Raw genomic sequence first — 16,394 nt, 5'->3', positions numbered from 1 at the left:
ACTCTTCTTGTGCCAACAAGTCATTGCCTCACAAAACATTATTTCCTATGTTTCCCTGTGGTTTTTTTTTAATCTCTTGTGTTTTAGACAATAAAAATAAAAGAAAAAGATCTACAGATTCAGGCTTTTCTTTACCTGTGGTAGTCGCGTAGAATAACGTCACTGACACTGGTTTAATATGAAAACAAACTTTCTCAAACAAAAAAAAAAAAAAGAAGAAGTGGGTCGGCGTGTCATCTTTACCGAGCACCATACATGTTTTGCCTCACATTAAAATTATTATTTTTCCTTTTCAAAAGTAATTCAGAGAGAAAAAAACAGAGAAGTCAAATATATCATATTTGCCGGCAGGTGGCGCAGAGCACTTGACGGCCCCTGGCAGGTTGAAGCACAGACAGGCGCCAGTTCGATTCTCACTCAATCACTCCAAATCCTCTCTGTAGCTTCGGTCTGCTAGGGGGATTCCTGGTCTGCGCAGGGAATCCCGATGTATTTTTCTTTTTTGGGGTGTTGGGGCCTTTATTTATAAAGCTGGGACTATCTCCGTTGTCATGGCTACCAAGAACAACGCCAGCTTGGGGGAGAGCGGAGAGCGATAAGCACAGACTCATTCATCCTTTCTCCACTTTCTTTTCACAGCTGCTGCGGTGGGAAACGCTGGGACTTGTGTGGCTATGCAGTTTTTGCGTTGTTGGGAGCTTTTAAGGACCAGCCTTGAATTTTACACATTTGATAAGTGAAGACTGGATGTTTAGTGACGAGAGCTGGGATAATCTGGACAGAATCTGCAGGCTGCATCTCCAAATCAGAAATGGCTTTAGATCTGATGCTAGCAGACAGGCATGCATGTCTCAGGGTGATTACACATTAACACATTGTGATTAATCACACACATTTGTATACATTTTATTCACAAGATAAAAAAAAAACACCACTATACAAAATGTGTTTTTGTGACAGGCTGCTAGTAACAAAGTGCTTAAAGATTTAAAATTGGTTCTTTCCCAAGTTTTCTGTTATGTGCACACACATTCCTCGACTTAGGTGCTTTTTAGTTCTCCAATAATGGTCAGTGCAAAGTGTTTACACAAACAACAAACAAACAAACAAAACATTACTCAGAAAATGGTCAGGTACAAGAACTGGACTAAAAAGGAGTGGAAAAACCAGATAATGTCCAAAGAAATACTTCAGCGTGTGGCTCACGACTTTTGCACAGTACTGTAAATGTTATTAATAATGAAAGATGTCAAAATGTAGCTTTCTCATTTTTAAAAAATTCCCGTACACATTATTCTTTTCTTCTAGTGAAGGTGCCTCCTCCTTCTGACCTTAGGGTAACTAATTTCTCAGACAGTCAATGCTAATGTGCTAAGTCACATTAGCAGCAGTGTTCAGCCTAAAAAATACACAAGTTAAAAGTCATGCATTTGAGTCATGCTTCCATATTATTTGTTTATTTATTAAATTATTTTTGAGACACTGTTAGTTGTTAGAAGCCAGTGTTTTAATGATAGGACATATATGACAGTAATGAGACAACCTAAGATATCCAAGATTACCACAAAAACACAAATAGAATCACAGAAAGCTTGTTTGTCTCCCGTTAGTCTTTAGGCCCAGTTAGCTTTTACTTTTCTGTGGTCAGTAGCCCTTCATGTCATATTCTGTCTCTATGTACAATATAGCATTACTAATACAATAACCTGTACGTAAATGAACTTGATTGTGTAATTGATGGCAGTTGTCAAAGTACTAGTCACTTAAAGGTTAAATTTCACATCTAAATTCTCATCTTTGAATAACTAGAACTCTGAGCTATGAAATAAATGTAGTGAGGTTAAAGTATCAAATCAAAGTATCAAATTCTCTGTTATACTTTACATTTATTTTCTATAAAAACACTTTGCTCTGCTGCCAAAATAATTTCCTCCTTTAAAGGAACAAAGTGAGGGTTAAGTGTCATTAGCTGTGGTACTTTATCTCTTCTATGATGTTGCTGCAGTGTCTGGTGGAGGCCCAACCAGCCTCACGGTTTCTGATGAGACTGCCGTCAGCATGGTGATCAGCTGGGTACCTCCCAATGCTCATGTCCTCCAGTATCACATGTCCTACATGGCTTTAACTGGAGCTGATAGCCAGGATCACACTGTGAGTGGGTCGTAGTCATTCCATCTTCACCTCTTCTGGCCTTCAGCCGGCTGTCATGTGTCAGAATTCCAGAAATTCCATAAGTCCCAAAACTTTAAATGAGTTCTGACTGTGTTGGGATGATAGTGTTGTTTGTTGTCTGCAGGTGCTGGTCCCTGGTGGAGAGAAGCAGGTGATGCTGGAGTCATTGCAGCCAGATACACGTTACAACATGTTAGTCACCGCTGAGTACCACAACAGAGAAGGAGGCAGCGATTCAGCTCAGGGCAAAACTGGTGAGTCAAAGAAGGAAAGATGCCAAGACAGCTCAAGTGCAACTTCCAGTTAAGACCAACAGGCTTACATGCAAAAAGTGCAAATGTCCCATTACTTTACCCTTACAGGAGGACATGCATACTTGAAGGTTTCCACATATAGAAACATCAAGGTTTTTGGGCAGTATTGTTTCTACAGCACTACACGTACAGTCATTTTGGTCCAGAGACACAGATTCCTTTCTCTGCATAATGATGGTGTCACGGTCCTGGGTCGGTGACCCAGCGCTTTGAGTTTTGTTATTAGTATTTTCTAGTTTATTCTGTTTTGTATTGGTGGTTGGGGTTTGGTTGTGTTTATTTTCCCTACCTGCGTCTCCCTCGGTGCTCTGTTCATGTCCCCGTGTTGTTATGTAAAACAGTCTGTGTGTTTCCTGTTTTACTTTGTAGGGTTGTGTCTCGTTATGTCCATTAGTTCCAGCTGTGTCCCCGCCTTTCTGCCATTACCCGATTACCCTGTGTGTGTGTATATATAGTGGGTGTCGGTCTGTGTTGGTTGTCGGCTCGTCTGTGTTTCATGGTGTCTGTTCCTCGTCTGTGTCTCTCTGCCTCCCACCCCATTTGTATGATCCGGTTGTTATTTAGCTCACCCAGTTTAGGTTTATGTTCTGTCCTGCCCTCAGTTCTGTTATTTGTACGCTGTAAATTAATCCCTCACTCTTATCATCAAATCGGCTGTCTGCATTTTGGGTCCTCCGTTTCCTCCACACCACACGGCTCACCCCGCCAGCCGTGACAGTACGAGCCGACCACAAGATGGATCCAGCAGCTTTGTCTGGGGAGAGCGACCTCGCACGCATCCAACGCCTCATGGACTGGGTAACCCACACCACCAACGCAAGTGCGAAAGTGGTGGGGTTAAAAGCCATCGAGGCAATTCTGGAAGGGAATTCCTACCTCTGCCAGTTCGAGGGACTTTCGGACTTAATTCGCAACCTGCGTAAAGCCCGGGAGGTGGTGCAAGCCCGGGAATCCACAGACTTTGTCCAGCAGCAGCGGACTACGGCCGCCCCGGAACAGCCACGTCAGCTTCTCCCACCGGAGGTTTTGCCCGGCCCGCCGGAGGTTTTGCCCGGCCCGCCGGAGGTTTTGCCCGGCCCGCCGGAGGTTTTGCCCGGCCCGCCGGAGGTTTTGCCTGGCCCGCCGGAGTCGTCCGCAGGGAGGAGGCGACGATCGCGCCGTCGGCGCGTCACCCCACAGCCGGATACTAGGACTATAGCACTACAGGCTGTGGTGAGTGGACAAGACACTCTTTTGGTTTCACCGGAACTAGTGACTGTTTATACCGGGGCTGTGTTTTTTGAGCCTGCTGCACAGCCGCAAGCTCGTTTAGCTGCACAGCCGCAAGCTCGTTTAGCTGCACAGCCGCAAGCTCGTTTAGCTGCACAGCCGCAAGCTCGTTTAGCTGCACAGCCGCAAGCTCGTTTAGCTGCACAGCCGCAAGCTCGTTTAGCTCGGCCCCCGGTATCCCCACTAGCCCAGTCATCTATGCCATCTTCACCGACTCCCTCTGTACAGCAGGCTGCGTCTCTGCCTCCCGTTTTGGACTCTTTTTCTAAGTATTTTTTGCAGAGAGACAAACCACACAATCCTGAAAACACTCCTCAAGAGCTGGCCAGTTCTGAGATGCACTCCAGGGCCTCCCCAGAGGCTGGGTTTCAGCCCCCAGCAGACTCTGGACCCCTGGAGGTAAAGAAGCCAGCTGAGGACTGCACCCGGCTGTCGCTGCCTGAGCTGAGTCAATGTTCGGTGCAGCTGCAGTCAGCCTTGTGTTTGCCAGAGGCCCGTGCGCCTGCTGGTTCTGAATTGTCCCTGCCAGAGGCCCGTGCGCCTGCTGGTTCTGATCTGTTCCTGCCAGAGGCCCGTGCGCCTGCTGGTTCTGATCTGTTCCTGCCAGAGGCCCGTGCGCCTGCTGGTTCTGATCCGTCCCTGCCAGGGGCTCCAGTGCCCACTGGTTCTGCGACTGTTTTTGCTGGGGGGCCCGAGGAGCCCGTCCAGCCTCCTGTCTCGTCAGCTGGAGGGCCCGAGGAGCCCGTCCAGTCTTCTGCCTCGTCAGCTGGAGGGCCCGAGGAGCCCGTCCAGCCTTCTGTCTCGTCCGCTGGAGGGCCCGAGGAGCCCGTCCAGCCTCCTGTCTCGTCCGCTGGAGGGCCCGAGGAGCCCGTCCAGCCTCCTGCCTCGTCAGCTGGAGGGCCCGAGGAGCCCGTCCAGTCTTCTGCCTCGTCAGCTGGAGGGCCCGAGGAGCCCGTCCAGCCTTCTGTCTCGTCCGCTGGAGGGCCCGAGGAGCCCGTCCAGCCTCCTGCCTCGTCAGCTGGAGGGCCCGAGGAGCCCGTCCAGTCTTCTGCCTCGTCAGCTGGAGGGCCCGAGGAGCCCGTCCAGTCTTCTGCCTCGTCAGCTGGAGGGCCCGAGGAGCCCGTCCAGCCTTCTGTCTCGTCCGCTGGAGGGCCCGAGGAGCCCGTCCAGCCTCCTGCCTCGTCAGCTGGAGGGCCCGAGGAGCCCGTCCAGTCTTCTGCCTCGTCAGCTGGAGGGCCCGAGGAGCCCGTCCAGCCGCCAGCTGCAGCCTCATCATCCTCGCCGGCTGCCGCTCCATCCACGCCGCCGGCAGCAACAGCAGCTTCATCCACACCACCGGCAGCAACAGCAGCTTCATCCTCGCCAGCTGCAGCAGCCGTGTCTTCATCCTCGCCGGCAGCAACAGCAGCTTCATCCTCGCCAGCTGCAGCAGCCGTGTCTTCATCCTCGCCAGCTGCAGCAGCCGTGTCTTCATCCTCGCCAGCTGCAGCAGCCGTGTCTTCATCCTCGCCAGCTGCAGCCTCCGTGTCTTCATCCTCGCCAGCTGCAGCCTCCGTGTCTTCATCCTCGCCAGCTGCAGCCTCCGTGTCTTCATCCTCGCCAGCTGCAGCCTCCGTGTCCTCAGCTTCACCCACGCCGTCGCCTGGTCCAGCTCCGGCTTCTTCGTCGCCTGGTCCAGCTCCGGCTTCTTCGTCGCCTGGTCCAGCTCCGGCTTCTTCGTCGCCTGGTCCAGCTCCGGCTTCTTCGTCGCCTGGTCCAGCTCCGGCTTCTTCGTCGCCTGGTCCAGCCTCTGCATCAGCCTCGCCTGGTCCAGCTCCGGCATCCGCTTTGCCTGGTCCAGCTCCGGCATCCGCTTTGCCTGGTCCAGCTCCGGCATCCGCCTCGCCTGGTCCAGCCTCTGCATCAGCCTCGCCTGGTCCAGCCTCTGCATCCGCTTCGCCTGGTCCAGCCTCTGCCTCCGCTTCGCCTGGTCCAGCCTCTGCCTCCGCTTCGTCTGGTCCAGCCTCTGCTTCCGCTTCGTCTGGTCCAGCCTCTGCCTCAGCTTCGTCTGGTCCAGCTTCAGCTCCTGCCTCGTCTGGTCCAGCGAAGGCCACGCAGCCTTCAGGTTCCCAACTGCCGCCTCAACATCGTCGGTCATCTGCCGGGCCGCATGTTGGGCATCTACGCCGCCGCTGCCGTGTGCACGGCCGGCCTCCTGAACTGTTTCCCCGTCGCCGCCGTTGCTGTCCACACGGTCGGCCGCCTGAACTGTTTCCCCGTCGCCGCCGTTGCTGTCCGCACGGTCGGCCGCCTGAACTGTTTCGCCGCCGTTGCTGTCCGCACGGTCGGCCGCCTGAACTGTTTCCCCGTCGTCGCCACTGCCGTGTGCACGGCCGGCCTCCTGAACTGTTTCCCCGTCGTCGCCGCTGCCGTGTGCATGGCCGGCCTCCTGAACTATGTTTTGGGACCCTGTTCTTGGACTCCAGCATGTGTGTTTGTGTTTTGGACAATTCGCTTGGTTCGCTGGAGCTTGTTTTTGTTCGGTGTTGGTCCCTCCGTCCTGATCCCCCCGCCGCCCGCCCTGGGTTGGTCGTCTGTTTTTGTTTTGGGCTGTCTGGAGCCAGCCCTTGAGGGGGGGGTACTGTCACGGTCCTGGGTCGGTGACCCAGCGCTTTGAGTTTTGTTATTAGTATTTTCTAGTTTATTCTGTTTTGTATTGGTGGTTGGGGTTTGGTTGTGTTTATTTTCCCTACCTGCGTCTCCCTCGGTGCTCTGTTCATGTCCCCGTGTTGTTATGTAAAACAGTCTGTGTGTTTCCTGTTTTACTTTGTAGGGTTGTGTCTCGTTATGTCCATTAGTTCCAGCTGTGTCCCCGCCTGTCTGCCATTACCCGATTACCCTGTGTGTGTGTATATATAGTGGGTGTCGGTCTGTGTTGGTTGTCGGCTCGTCTGTGTTTCATGGTGTCTGTTCCTCGTCTGTGTCTCTCTGCCTCCCACCCCATTTGTATGATCCGGTTGTTATTTAGCTATCCAAGTTTAGGTTTATGTTCTGTCCTGCCCTCAGTTCTGTTATTTGTACGCTGTAAATTAATCCCTCACTCTTATCATCAAATCGGCTGTCTGCATTTTGGGTCCTCCGTTTCCTCCACACCACACGGCTCACCCCGCCAGCCGTGACAGTTGGGCTCTCTGAACAATGAGACAGCAGCCAGTACCGGTACAATGACAGTACTGCTCTTGATACTTGGTTGGAAGTTCAAAAATTACTGGGTGCACTGTGTCTGCGTTTATTGTCCATGCTAGTGTGCAGATGACATTCTTTGGCTTTGTGTTTTTTGTTTGTTTTCTGGCTTTTTTCTGTCTCTCTAGACACTTTGTGGGTAAGCAGTGCGAGTGTGGTCAGGTCAGACCACTCCAGTATCTGTGTGTCATGGAGACCAGTATCTGCCGTTGATGGATATCCTATTGTAATCCAGGATGTAAAAGGTATTCTGTAATCACGTCTACAGTGATGTGAAAAGGTGTTTGCCCCCTTCCTGATTTCCTAGTGGTTTGCATATTTATCACACTTACATGTTTCAGATCATCAAACTCATTTTAATATTAGACACAGATAAGACAAGTTAATACAAAATGCAGTTTTTAAATGATGATTTCATAGATTAGGGAGAAAGATGATCCAAACCTCCCTGGTCCTGTGTAAAAACAAATTGCCCCTCTTGTTAAATCACGAGTTAACTGTGATTAACCAATTTTGGAAACCTCAGTTCAGTGTTACTAAACACACTCAGGCCTGATTAATTGCAGACTTGTGAATCAAGAAATCAGTTAAATAGAACCTGTCTGACAAAGTGAAACAGGCTAAAAGACCTCAAAAAGCAACACATTGTGTCACCAGCCATCCTCCTGGTCCTCAGTGTTAATGCCCACTTAACTGGGTCCTTCAGTGGAAAGGCTCAAGCAGATGAAGCCTAATATAACAAGATGAGACTGACAAATATTCTATTTGAATGTTTAAAAAGAAAAATATCACAGTATCTAAGCTTTCACTGAGCATATATCTGCATCAATGATGAACTCTCAAGGCTGAAAAGTCCTGGCCTCGGTCAGCCACGGTCCACTCACACGGCTCACATCACCAATCCCTGACTGCTTGATCATAACAGCAATTGGGCTGCTGGGAACATGACGGCCGTTCTTCTTGATGTTAAGAAGGTTCTCACCAATCTCTCTGGGAACAAACAAGATTCCTAAGACAGACAAAACAGATGTTAACAACGCTTATTCTTGTGTGTGCATGCAGCCCGTTTCAGTTGCTCCTGCTTCTTTCTCCACGCTTGAACTTTTATTACTTTCCCCCTCTGTCTTTTACTTAGGGGTTAATAAAGTATTTGGATTCTGATGAGTCTCACTGTTTAGCAAGCTTCTCACTTATCAGACGGACGCTCACCAATGTGAGCGTTACGCAGCATCTTCAGCAGGCAGGGCTCCTCTGGGCCTGAGGGTGTTGTAAGAGGGGCTGTCAGCTGGCTGAGGTCAAGCTGTCCTATGTCCAGTGGAAGATCTGCAGCAGAGCCCACCTTCAGTGAAGTATGTTGGCTGGAAGGCTTTGAGGCCCGTCTTTGCCACTGCAGGGTCAGAGACCTTCACCTTGTTTGGATGACAGCCTGCTCCGATATTCATCTGTGGGCACACCAAAACTCAAGAGACTTTTCAGTGAGAAGAAAAGGCAAACCTTGCATGCCAGAGTGAAAGTGAGAGAGTGTGTGAGTGCATACTCACCCTGAATGGACTCTCAGGGATGTTAACGTCTCCCCTGGAGACCATCACAATGTGCTTCACAGGCTTACGTGGGGTGTGGGTGCAGGTGTATGTGCTGTTGCTATTATCCTTAACCTGGACATCCACAGAATTGACTTCACCATCCTGTGCAGAAGACGAGGGATTATAGTTCAATCAGATTTAACACAGCGTATTTTTCGGACCATAAGGCGCACTGTTGATGAACAGGTCTGGTTTCATACACGAGGCGCACTGGACTATAAAACGCATTAAGCGAAAGAAAACAGCCAGATAAGATAAGTCAAACTTTACTCAACTCTTTCTTCTTGCTTCCTCCACTTCCGTACCATTGATTCATTGATGTTGAAATCTCTCGCAGCTGCTCTATTCTCATGTTCTACTGCGTGACCGACAGCCTTGACTTTGAAATCCGCTTCGTCAGCATGTCTCTTAACAGGTGGCATTTTGGGGTCATTATCCACACACAATACAGTAATATTATGTTGAAGCACAGTACGTATCCGCGAGGCTCCTGACTACGTAGCCGTAATGCTCCGACAAGCCATCAAGCGGTGCGACTTCGTGGCTTACCAAAGTCGTACTAAAACATTTTTTGACAGATTTTTGAGCGCCGTGTATTACATAAAATCGGTTCATGGTCAGTAAGCACAACCAGAATTCATACATAAGGCGCACTGTCGATTTTTGAGATAATTAAAGGATTTTGTAATCTCGTAATCTGGAGAGGAAATGGCGTGTCACAAATTTAGAGGATCATCATTTAGCCTGGAGAAATAGTTTGTTGCTTTATAAGAAAGCCCTCCGCAAAGCCAGAACAGCTTACTACTCATCACTGATTGAAGAAAAGAAGAACAACCCCAGGTTTCTCTTCAGCACTGTAGCCAGGCTTACAAAAAGTCAGAGTGCTTTTGAGCCAACCATCCCTTTGACGTTAACTAGTGATGACTTCATGAACTTCTTCACAAATAAAATTTTTATCATTAGAGAAAAAATTACCAATAATCATCCCACAGATGTAATATTATCTACAGCTACTCTTAGTACCATTGATGTTAAGTTAGACTCTTTTTCTCCAATCGATCTTTCTGAGTTAACTTCAATAATTACTTCCTCCAAACCATCAACGTGTCTTTTAGACCCCATTCCTACAAAACTGCTCAAAGAAGTCCTGCCATTGATTAATTCTTCGATCTTATATATGATCAACCTATCTCTAATAATCGGCTATGTACCACAGTCCTTCAAGGTGGCTGCAGTTAAACCTTTACTCAAAAAGCCATCTCTAGACCCAGCAGTCTTAGCTAATTATAGGCCAATCTCCAACCTTCCTTTCATATCAAAAATCCTTGAAAGAGTAGTTGTCAAACAGCTAACAGATCATCTGCAGAGGAATGGTTCATTTGAAGAGTTTCAGTCAGGTTTCAGAGTTCATCACAGCACAGAAACAGCTTTAGTGAAGGTTACAAATGATCTTCTTATGGCCTCTGACAGTGGACTCATCTCTGTGCTTGTCCTTCTTGACCTTAGTGCAGCATTCGATACTGTTGACCATAATATCCTATTAGAGCGATTAGAACATGCTGTAGGTATTACAGGTATTGCACTGCAGTGGTTTGTATCATATCTATCTAATAGACTCCAATTTGTGCATGTAAATGGAGAGTCCTCTTCACACACTGAGGTTAATTATGGAGTTCCACAGGGTTCAGTGCTAGGACCAATTCTGTTTACATTATACATGCTTCCCTTAGGCAGCATCATTAGAAGACATAGCATACATTTTCACTGCTATGCAGATGACACCCAGCTCTATCTGTCCATGAAGCCAGATAACACACACCAATTAGTTAAACTGCAGGAATGTCTTAAAGACATAAAGACTTGGATGGCCGCTAACTTTTTGCTTCTTAACTCAGATAAAACTGAGGTCATTGTACTCGGCGCTGAAAAGCTTAGAAATATGGTATCTAAGCAGATTCTTACTCTGGATGGCATTACCTTGGCTTCCAGTAACACTGTGAGGAACCTTGGAGTCATTTTTGACCAGGATATGTCCTTCAACGCACATATTAAACAAATATGTAAGACTGCATTCTTCCATTTGCACAACATCTCTAAAATTAGAAATATCCTGTCTCAGAGTGACGCTGAAAAACTAGTTCATGCATTTATTACTTCCAGGCTGGACTACTGCAATTCATTATTATCAGGATGTCCAAAAAACTCACTGAAAAGCCTTCAGCTAATCCAAAATGCTGCAGCAAGAGTACTGACAGGGACTAGAAAGAGAGAGCATATTTCTCCTGTTTTGGCTTCCCTTCATTGGCTTCCTGTTAAATCCAGAATTGAATTCAAAATCCTGCTCCTCACATACAAGGTCGTAAATAATCAGGCCCCATCTTATCTTAATGACCTTGTAGTACCATATCACCCTATTAGAGCACTTCGCTCTCGCTCTGCAGGCCTACTTGTTGTTCCTAGAGTATTTAAAAGTAGAATGGGAGGGAGAGCCTTCAGTTTTCAGGCCCCTCTTCTGTGGAACCAGCTTCCAGTTTGGATTCGGGAGACAGACACTATCTCTACTTTTAAGATTAGGCTTAAAACTTTCCTTTTTGCTAAAGCATATAGTTAGGGCTGGACCAGGTGACCCTGAATCCTCCCTTAGTTATGCTGCAATAGATGTAGGCTGCCGGGGGATTCCCATGATGCATTGAGTTTTTCCTTTCCAGTCACCTTTCTCGCTCACTATGTATTAACAGACCTCTCTGCATTGAATCATATCTGTTATTAACCTCTGTCTCTCTTCCACAGCATGTCTTTTATCCTGTCTTCCTTCTCTCACCCCAACCGGTCGCAGCAGATGGCCGCCCCTCCCTGAGCCTGGTTCTGCCGGAGGTTTCTTCCTGTTAAAAGGGAGTTTTTCGTTCCCACTGTCGCCAAAGTGCTTGCTCATAGGGGGTCATATGATTGTTGGGTTTTTCTCTGTATCTATGAAGCGCCTTGAGGCGACTTTTGTTGTGATTTGGCGCTATATAAATAAAATTGAATTGAATTGAATTGAATTGAATTTTAAGTGCGACTCATAATCCGAAAAATACGGTACATACAATATATTTAACATATTTGTGATCATATACAAAGCCAGATATACCTGGGCTATAATTTTCAGAGGAGCTTTTCCTCCTTGCTTGGCATCAACTGTGAATTCAGTGGGTTTTCCAACAGCCAGACCACTGCTCTGAAGGCCTGGACCGTACGCCTTAACCTAGAGAAAACTATTTTAAACAAACAATTAAAAAAGGAACAAGTCAAAGATCTACTATAGCCAAAAGATCATTTACAGACTATAGCGCTGTGAAAAAATATTTGCCTCCTTTCTGATTTCGTATCTTATTCCATATTTGTCACACTTACACGTTTCAGATCAATCCATTTTTAATATTAGACAAGAATGTCTAATATTAAACGGCAGTTTTGAAGGGGAAAAAGCTATCCAAACATACTTGGTCCTATATGAAAAAGTAATTGCACCGAAAACCCGATACCTTGTGTGTCACCTCTGACACCAAGAACTGCAGCAAGCGTTTGGTGCTAGGGGTCACATTTTGAGTTTGTGAAGATATTTAAGGTAGACACGCGTAATAAGCGGCAGGTGTGTTTTTGATCGGGAGGAAGCAAACAGTTTGTGACCGCTGTGCTGCTATGTTCAATCCTGGAAATAAAGAATCTGAAGGACAAGATGAGTAAGGCTGGAGTTATTGGACTGTATCAAGTTTAATAAGTTCATGCATACCAGTGACATCGCGTCACCCCGCCAACGAACACCCCAGTGGCTTCAAGCCTAGGCTTAGCCTCTACAGGAGAGCTTTCAGCCATGAAAAGTGTGTCCATCACAAGCCCACCACCATGATCTTGAGGCAACAATCGTGAAAACTGATCTTAACTGAGAGTGTTGGATGTCCTCATTGTTGCAGAGCACATGTACAGCATACTCACCTGGTTCTGTGGGCCAGCAGCACATGTCACACCATCCATCACCCTTGTCATCACATTCAATCTTGGTCTGAGAGAAACCTGAAGAGAAATAGAGCAGCTTCAGAGAAGAAACTCATGACATATATATGTATGTGGATATATAAATATATGTACAACTCTGTGTATATATGTTTATGGACAGGCATGCAATGTAGTGACAAGGATTGACAAGAACTAATTTTGCATAATAGTGCACATAAAAGCTACTACTAATATGGTGTATTGTAGGCTGCAGGTACTTTGTTGTGAGTCTGACAACGATTGGAAGGACAGACCTTCTCCTGGTTCTCTCTTGTCTCCTGAATCTCTCCTGGTTGGGGGTTGGGGAAGGGTATATTTGCACAACAAAAGCAGGAGAACAATGGAGCTGAAGGCCTCTCAGCGGGGTGCTAGGAGGTGTTAGGTTCAGGGGAATTTACGCAAATTTGCGCAGGGTCAGTAAATCTAGTCTATCAGACACAGGCTTTAAGCAACCATGAGCCACTGATAAGCGTGATAGATTAATAAGCATGTATAAAGTGGGCTTGTTAAACAGCTCTGATAGGAGAAAGTCAATGAGCACGCAATAAAGTGGACTTGTTAGGGACAGTTTACCATCAGCCTTGATAAAGTTTAACTTCATTTGTATTGAAAGACAGACTTTAAAGAAGATTCTTATTTGAAACTGGTGATAAAATCCAGGTCAGATACAGTTACATACAAGCATACAGTACACACTACTGCTCAAAGGTCAGAGGTCAGTTAGAAAAGTCCCTGATTTTAATAGAAAATTGGCTTTAATGTAACATCACATGAAGTTTATCAGTAATGTTTCACGGCTTTAATCAAATCCTTCATCATCCATAAGTTGTGATGGAAAAATGTCTGCAAGCGTGCAGGAGCCCATTTTTAGAGACAATCACTCCTGTGTTATAATGTTCATTGAAGTTTATCAGGTCAGACGACCAACAGATGATAAGAAATATAATCTTACTAATTATTAGAGTTGAAAAGTACTTTGCTAAGCAAAATTCAATGAGGTTAGGCTGGAGCTTGAGACGTTAACATAAAAGGTTCAGTTGGTGATGCATGAAAGAAAATAATTTTCTTCTACAAATCTATTGGAGAATTCTGATTGTAAGAAATGAAAAATATTCAAAGACTGAAAGAGTTGCACACAGTAGAAATTTTGTATTCATCGTTTATCTTGGTTTTCTTCTGATTTTAGTATCTATTTGTGAGTGTAGTTTTTATTTGCATGATTTTATTCTGTTTGTATCGCATGTTTTTAGTGTGTCATTCTACGTTGTTTTAATCTACTGTGGATTAGCTGGGCATTGGAAAAATTAGCTGATAGTGATCACATGTTGAGGCATAGGTGTGTCCAGAGGTGTCCTTTCAGCTGTTTTATAGGTCGTATTAAAAGGAAGCAAGCTGAGCACTGGAAGGAGAGAGGCCCTAGATTGGAAGAGGAACGCATGAAGGCCAGGTGGAAAAGAGGGAGCCGCTGCGTGATCGTGGGGGGTGCGACGCCTCGTCTGGAGACCGGTCAGCGTGATGTGGTGACCCAGTCCCGACAGCAGGAACGGCGACAGTAGGAGACAACGTGTGTGATTGACATCAGGGCAGATGTATACCACTGCCTGCATTTGTCAGCAGCGTCTCACTGTTGTTCACTGGGTGCAGCCGTGTTGGGAGAGGGTCGCCATGGCTATAAGCCAGGGCAGCTTCCGGGATGATGGTTCTGGCTCCTATTTGTTTTTACTTACAGGTGATGACGTGAGGGGAGCCGCGGTGGAATCGAGTGACGGACTCCAATGCAGAATGCGAACTGGGCTGGGATGTGATGGGCCCAGTGGACGGACGAGACTGGGACAGGAGGCTCCTCGTCTGCCTGACACGAGGCTGGCGTGGACCCCGCTCAGCAAGAGGAATTTCTGTCCAGCTCAAGAACACACAAGGAATATTCGTCCTGGGTTGTGGGACTGGGTGGGATTTCTGTGCATGAAGAGAATTGTATTTTGACCAGTTTTAGAATAATCTTATCCAGTCTCAGTGGGAATTTTAGCATATCGAGAAAGTTTCATTGTATACTTTATTTCTTAGTATCTGGTTTGTTTTATTCCTGCTGTCCACCTCGTGGAATAAACATGAATGAAACAATACTTTCCTGTCAAAAACAATATTTTAGTCAAGGCTAGCGGAAAGTTTCATATATATCATGAACATCTTTCCTCTTTGTCTTCCTATAGTTTAGTTTCATTTTCTTACCCCAACCGGTGGAGGCAGATGGCCCCTCCCTGATTCTGGTTCTGCCGAAAATGGAGTTTTTCCTTCCCACTGTTGCCAAGTTCTTACTCATAGGGGGTCATTTGATTGTTGGGGCTTTCTCTGTATTATTGCACAGCCTTTATCTTTGAAAGGAGAAAAACCTCTGGAAAGCAAAGAATCACGGGCCCAGAGTTAATTCATGTACATGGGCGAATCCTATGCAGGAAAGCGCGCCAGGTATTCACTCAGAGTTTATTATATACTGCCCTCTCACGTAACACTCATGGGTGGAGTACAAGTTAGGAAAAAACAACTTCTTATCTGCTGCTTGCATACGAGGCTGCACAGGATGCAAGCTTGCAAGACGAAGAGGAACAAGTTGATTAACGATCTTGTAGTGGGTTAGAACAATACATGTGGGTGTTTGTCTAAACTTGAGCAGACACTTTGTTTTTGCTGACACGCTATATACAGGCATTACTGTGCAATTCAAATATAGCTGAACATAAAGGTAATAAGGTAAAATCTTTTCACATTCCAGCCTGTGTTTAGCAATTTGAATTGTACGGCAAAACGCATATCATTTATCAGGACATAAATTCTTACAACATGTATTTTCAGTTAGTTTATCATAAAATGCATTTGCTGGTTTTTATGGGCAACTTAGACACTTGTATCAGAGTCTACATCATAGTCATCAGTAAGTAACTACTTGTCTTTCACATTTTCAGTTACTACATAATTAGTTGCACTTCATCTTCATTTAACAAATAGGGAAAGAAGTCTTCATAATCTTCATCAGTTTGTGGTACATCTGCGTATGTTGTGAGTGATAAACTTATCATCTGTGAAATTACAGCCTTTAAACAAGGTATAACACAAGTAAAGAAAAGCAAAATAAAATAAAATATAATAAAGTAAAATAAAACCAGGAAAACTCCAACGCCGATCAACAGTCTCTTTAGAATCTGAAGCCATGTTTAAAGAATGTACATTATCTGGTATGTAGGTGCAGCACATGGTGTTGAATAAGACACACAATCCTCCTTTCTCAGCCAGGATCATGTCCAGTGCTACACGATATTGCATTACAGCAATTCAGAGAGCGTCCATTTCTTGGTTATGTCCCTCGTTGACCTTGCAGGATGCATTGAGGAACAAGCCGAATCTATAGTCCAGTGTCTCACTTCCGAGAGCATGTTTTCCAGTCCCTATCCATGGGGAAAGGGCGTGGAGAACTTTCTGTCCTGTGATAGGAATACTTATGACTCTTCTACTGCAGAAAAAACCCCTCTGTGGAAAGGGTGGTGGGTCCAGTTATCTTACTGCTGTTATGATCCCAGCAGTCTTCAGAGTGTCATCGTATGCACAGTACAGTGACACAGCATTAGGTGATGTTCATAGGAAACTGCTGTCATCACCACCATAGCTTCTGGTTCCTGTGCTTTTCACAGAATCATGATGTCATCCTCGGACTCCCCCTGCGCTGTCGATGGAGCTTGGCACGCTCCCCTCATCCTTCAGGTGCCCGTCTGTTGTCCAAAATCTCCTCTGTTGGCCTCTGGAAATC

At 46.3% G+C, this 16,394-nt stretch overlaps 3 protein-coding genes across 3 annotated transcripts; 1 reads left to right on the top strand and 2 right to left on the bottom strand.

Moving 5' to 3' along the window:
• The first annotated feature begins 747 nt into the window (after positions 1-747).
• Positions 748-2,479, top strand: LOC148099947 (collagen alpha-1(XX) chain-like). The gene is made up of 3 exons (XM_087849735.1): positions 748-856; positions 2,006-2,151; positions 2,297-2,479. The coding sequence occupies exons 1-3, from the start codon at positions 748-750 to the stop codon at positions 2,477-2,479; spliced, it is 438 nt and encodes a 145-aa protein (XP_087705861.1).
• A 1,472-nt stretch (positions 2,480-3,951) lies between these two features.
• Positions 3,952-7,034, bottom strand: LOC148099946 (uncharacterized). The gene is made up of 5 exons (XM_087850508.1): positions 7,004-7,034; positions 5,668-6,203; positions 5,176-5,409; positions 4,243-4,551; positions 3,952-4,020 (listed from the first exon to the last, which is right to left on the bottom strand). Exons 1-5 carry the CDS (start codon positions 7,032-7,034, stop codon positions 3,952-3,954), a joined length of 1,179 nt encoding a protein of 392 aa, XP_087706634.1.
• A 782-nt stretch (positions 7,035-7,816) lies between these two features.
• Positions 7,817-8,563, bottom strand: LOC148099945 (filamin-A-like). The gene is made up of 4 exons (XM_087849734.1): positions 8,519-8,563; positions 8,317-8,419; positions 8,187-8,282; positions 7,817-7,986 (listed from the first exon to the last, which is right to left on the bottom strand). The coding sequence occupies exons 1-4, from the start codon at positions 8,561-8,563 to the stop codon at positions 7,817-7,819; spliced, it is 414 nt and encodes a 137-aa protein (XP_087705860.1).
• Between the last annotated feature and the right edge of the window lie 7,831 nt (positions 8,564-16,394).

This window comes from Neolamprologus brichardi, chromosome 13 (genome assembly GCF_056152115.1).
Source record: "Neolamprologus brichardi isolate AB-2024 chromosome 13, ASM5615211v1, whole genome shotgun sequence".
NCBI classification, from domain to species: Eukaryota; Metazoa; Chordata; class Actinopteri; order Cichliformes; family Cichlidae; genus Neolamprologus; species Neolamprologus brichardi.
Note: the sequence above shows the minus strand (reverse complement) of the source record. Positions and strands in the feature narration are given on the sequence as shown.

Bases quoted from the DNA above. Each gene is read 5' to 3' on its own strand.
- LOC148099945 (XM_087849734.1), bottom strand. From the start codon at position 8,563: ATGGTCTCCAGGGGAGACGTTAACATCCCTGAGAGTCCATTCAGG. The intron at 8,420-8,518 runs GTGAGTATGCAC...GTGTGCCCACAG, and splicing joins TCCCTGAGAGTCCATTCAGG to ATGAATATCGGAGCAGGCTG. The intron at 8,283-8,316 runs GTGGGCTCTGCT...CACTGGACATAG, and splicing joins GCCAACATACTTCACTGAAG to GACAGCTTGACCTCAGCCAG.
- LOC148099946 (XM_087850508.1), bottom strand. From the start codon at position 7,034: ATGGACAATAAACGCAGACACAGTGCACCCA. The intron at 4,552-5,175 runs GCGAGGATGAAG...CGGACGAGACAG, and splicing joins AGACACGGCTGCTGCAGCTG to AAGGCTGGACGGGCTCCTCG. The intron at 4,021-4,242 runs GCAAACACAAGG...AAAAATACTTAG, and splicing joins AGCAGGCGCACGGGCCTCTG to AAAAAGAGTCCAAAACGGGA.
- LOC148099947 (XM_087849735.1), top strand. From the start codon at position 748: ATGTTTAGTGACGAGAGCTGGGATAATCTGGACAGAATCTGCAGGCTG. The intron at 857-2,005 runs GTGATTACACAT...ATGTTGCTGCAG, and splicing joins ACAGGCATGCATGTCTCAGG to TGTCTGGTGGAGGCCCAACC. The intron at 2,152-2,296 runs GTGAGTGGGTCG...TGTTGTCTGCAG, and splicing joins CTGATAGCCAGGATCACACT to GTGCTGGTCCCTGGTGGAGA.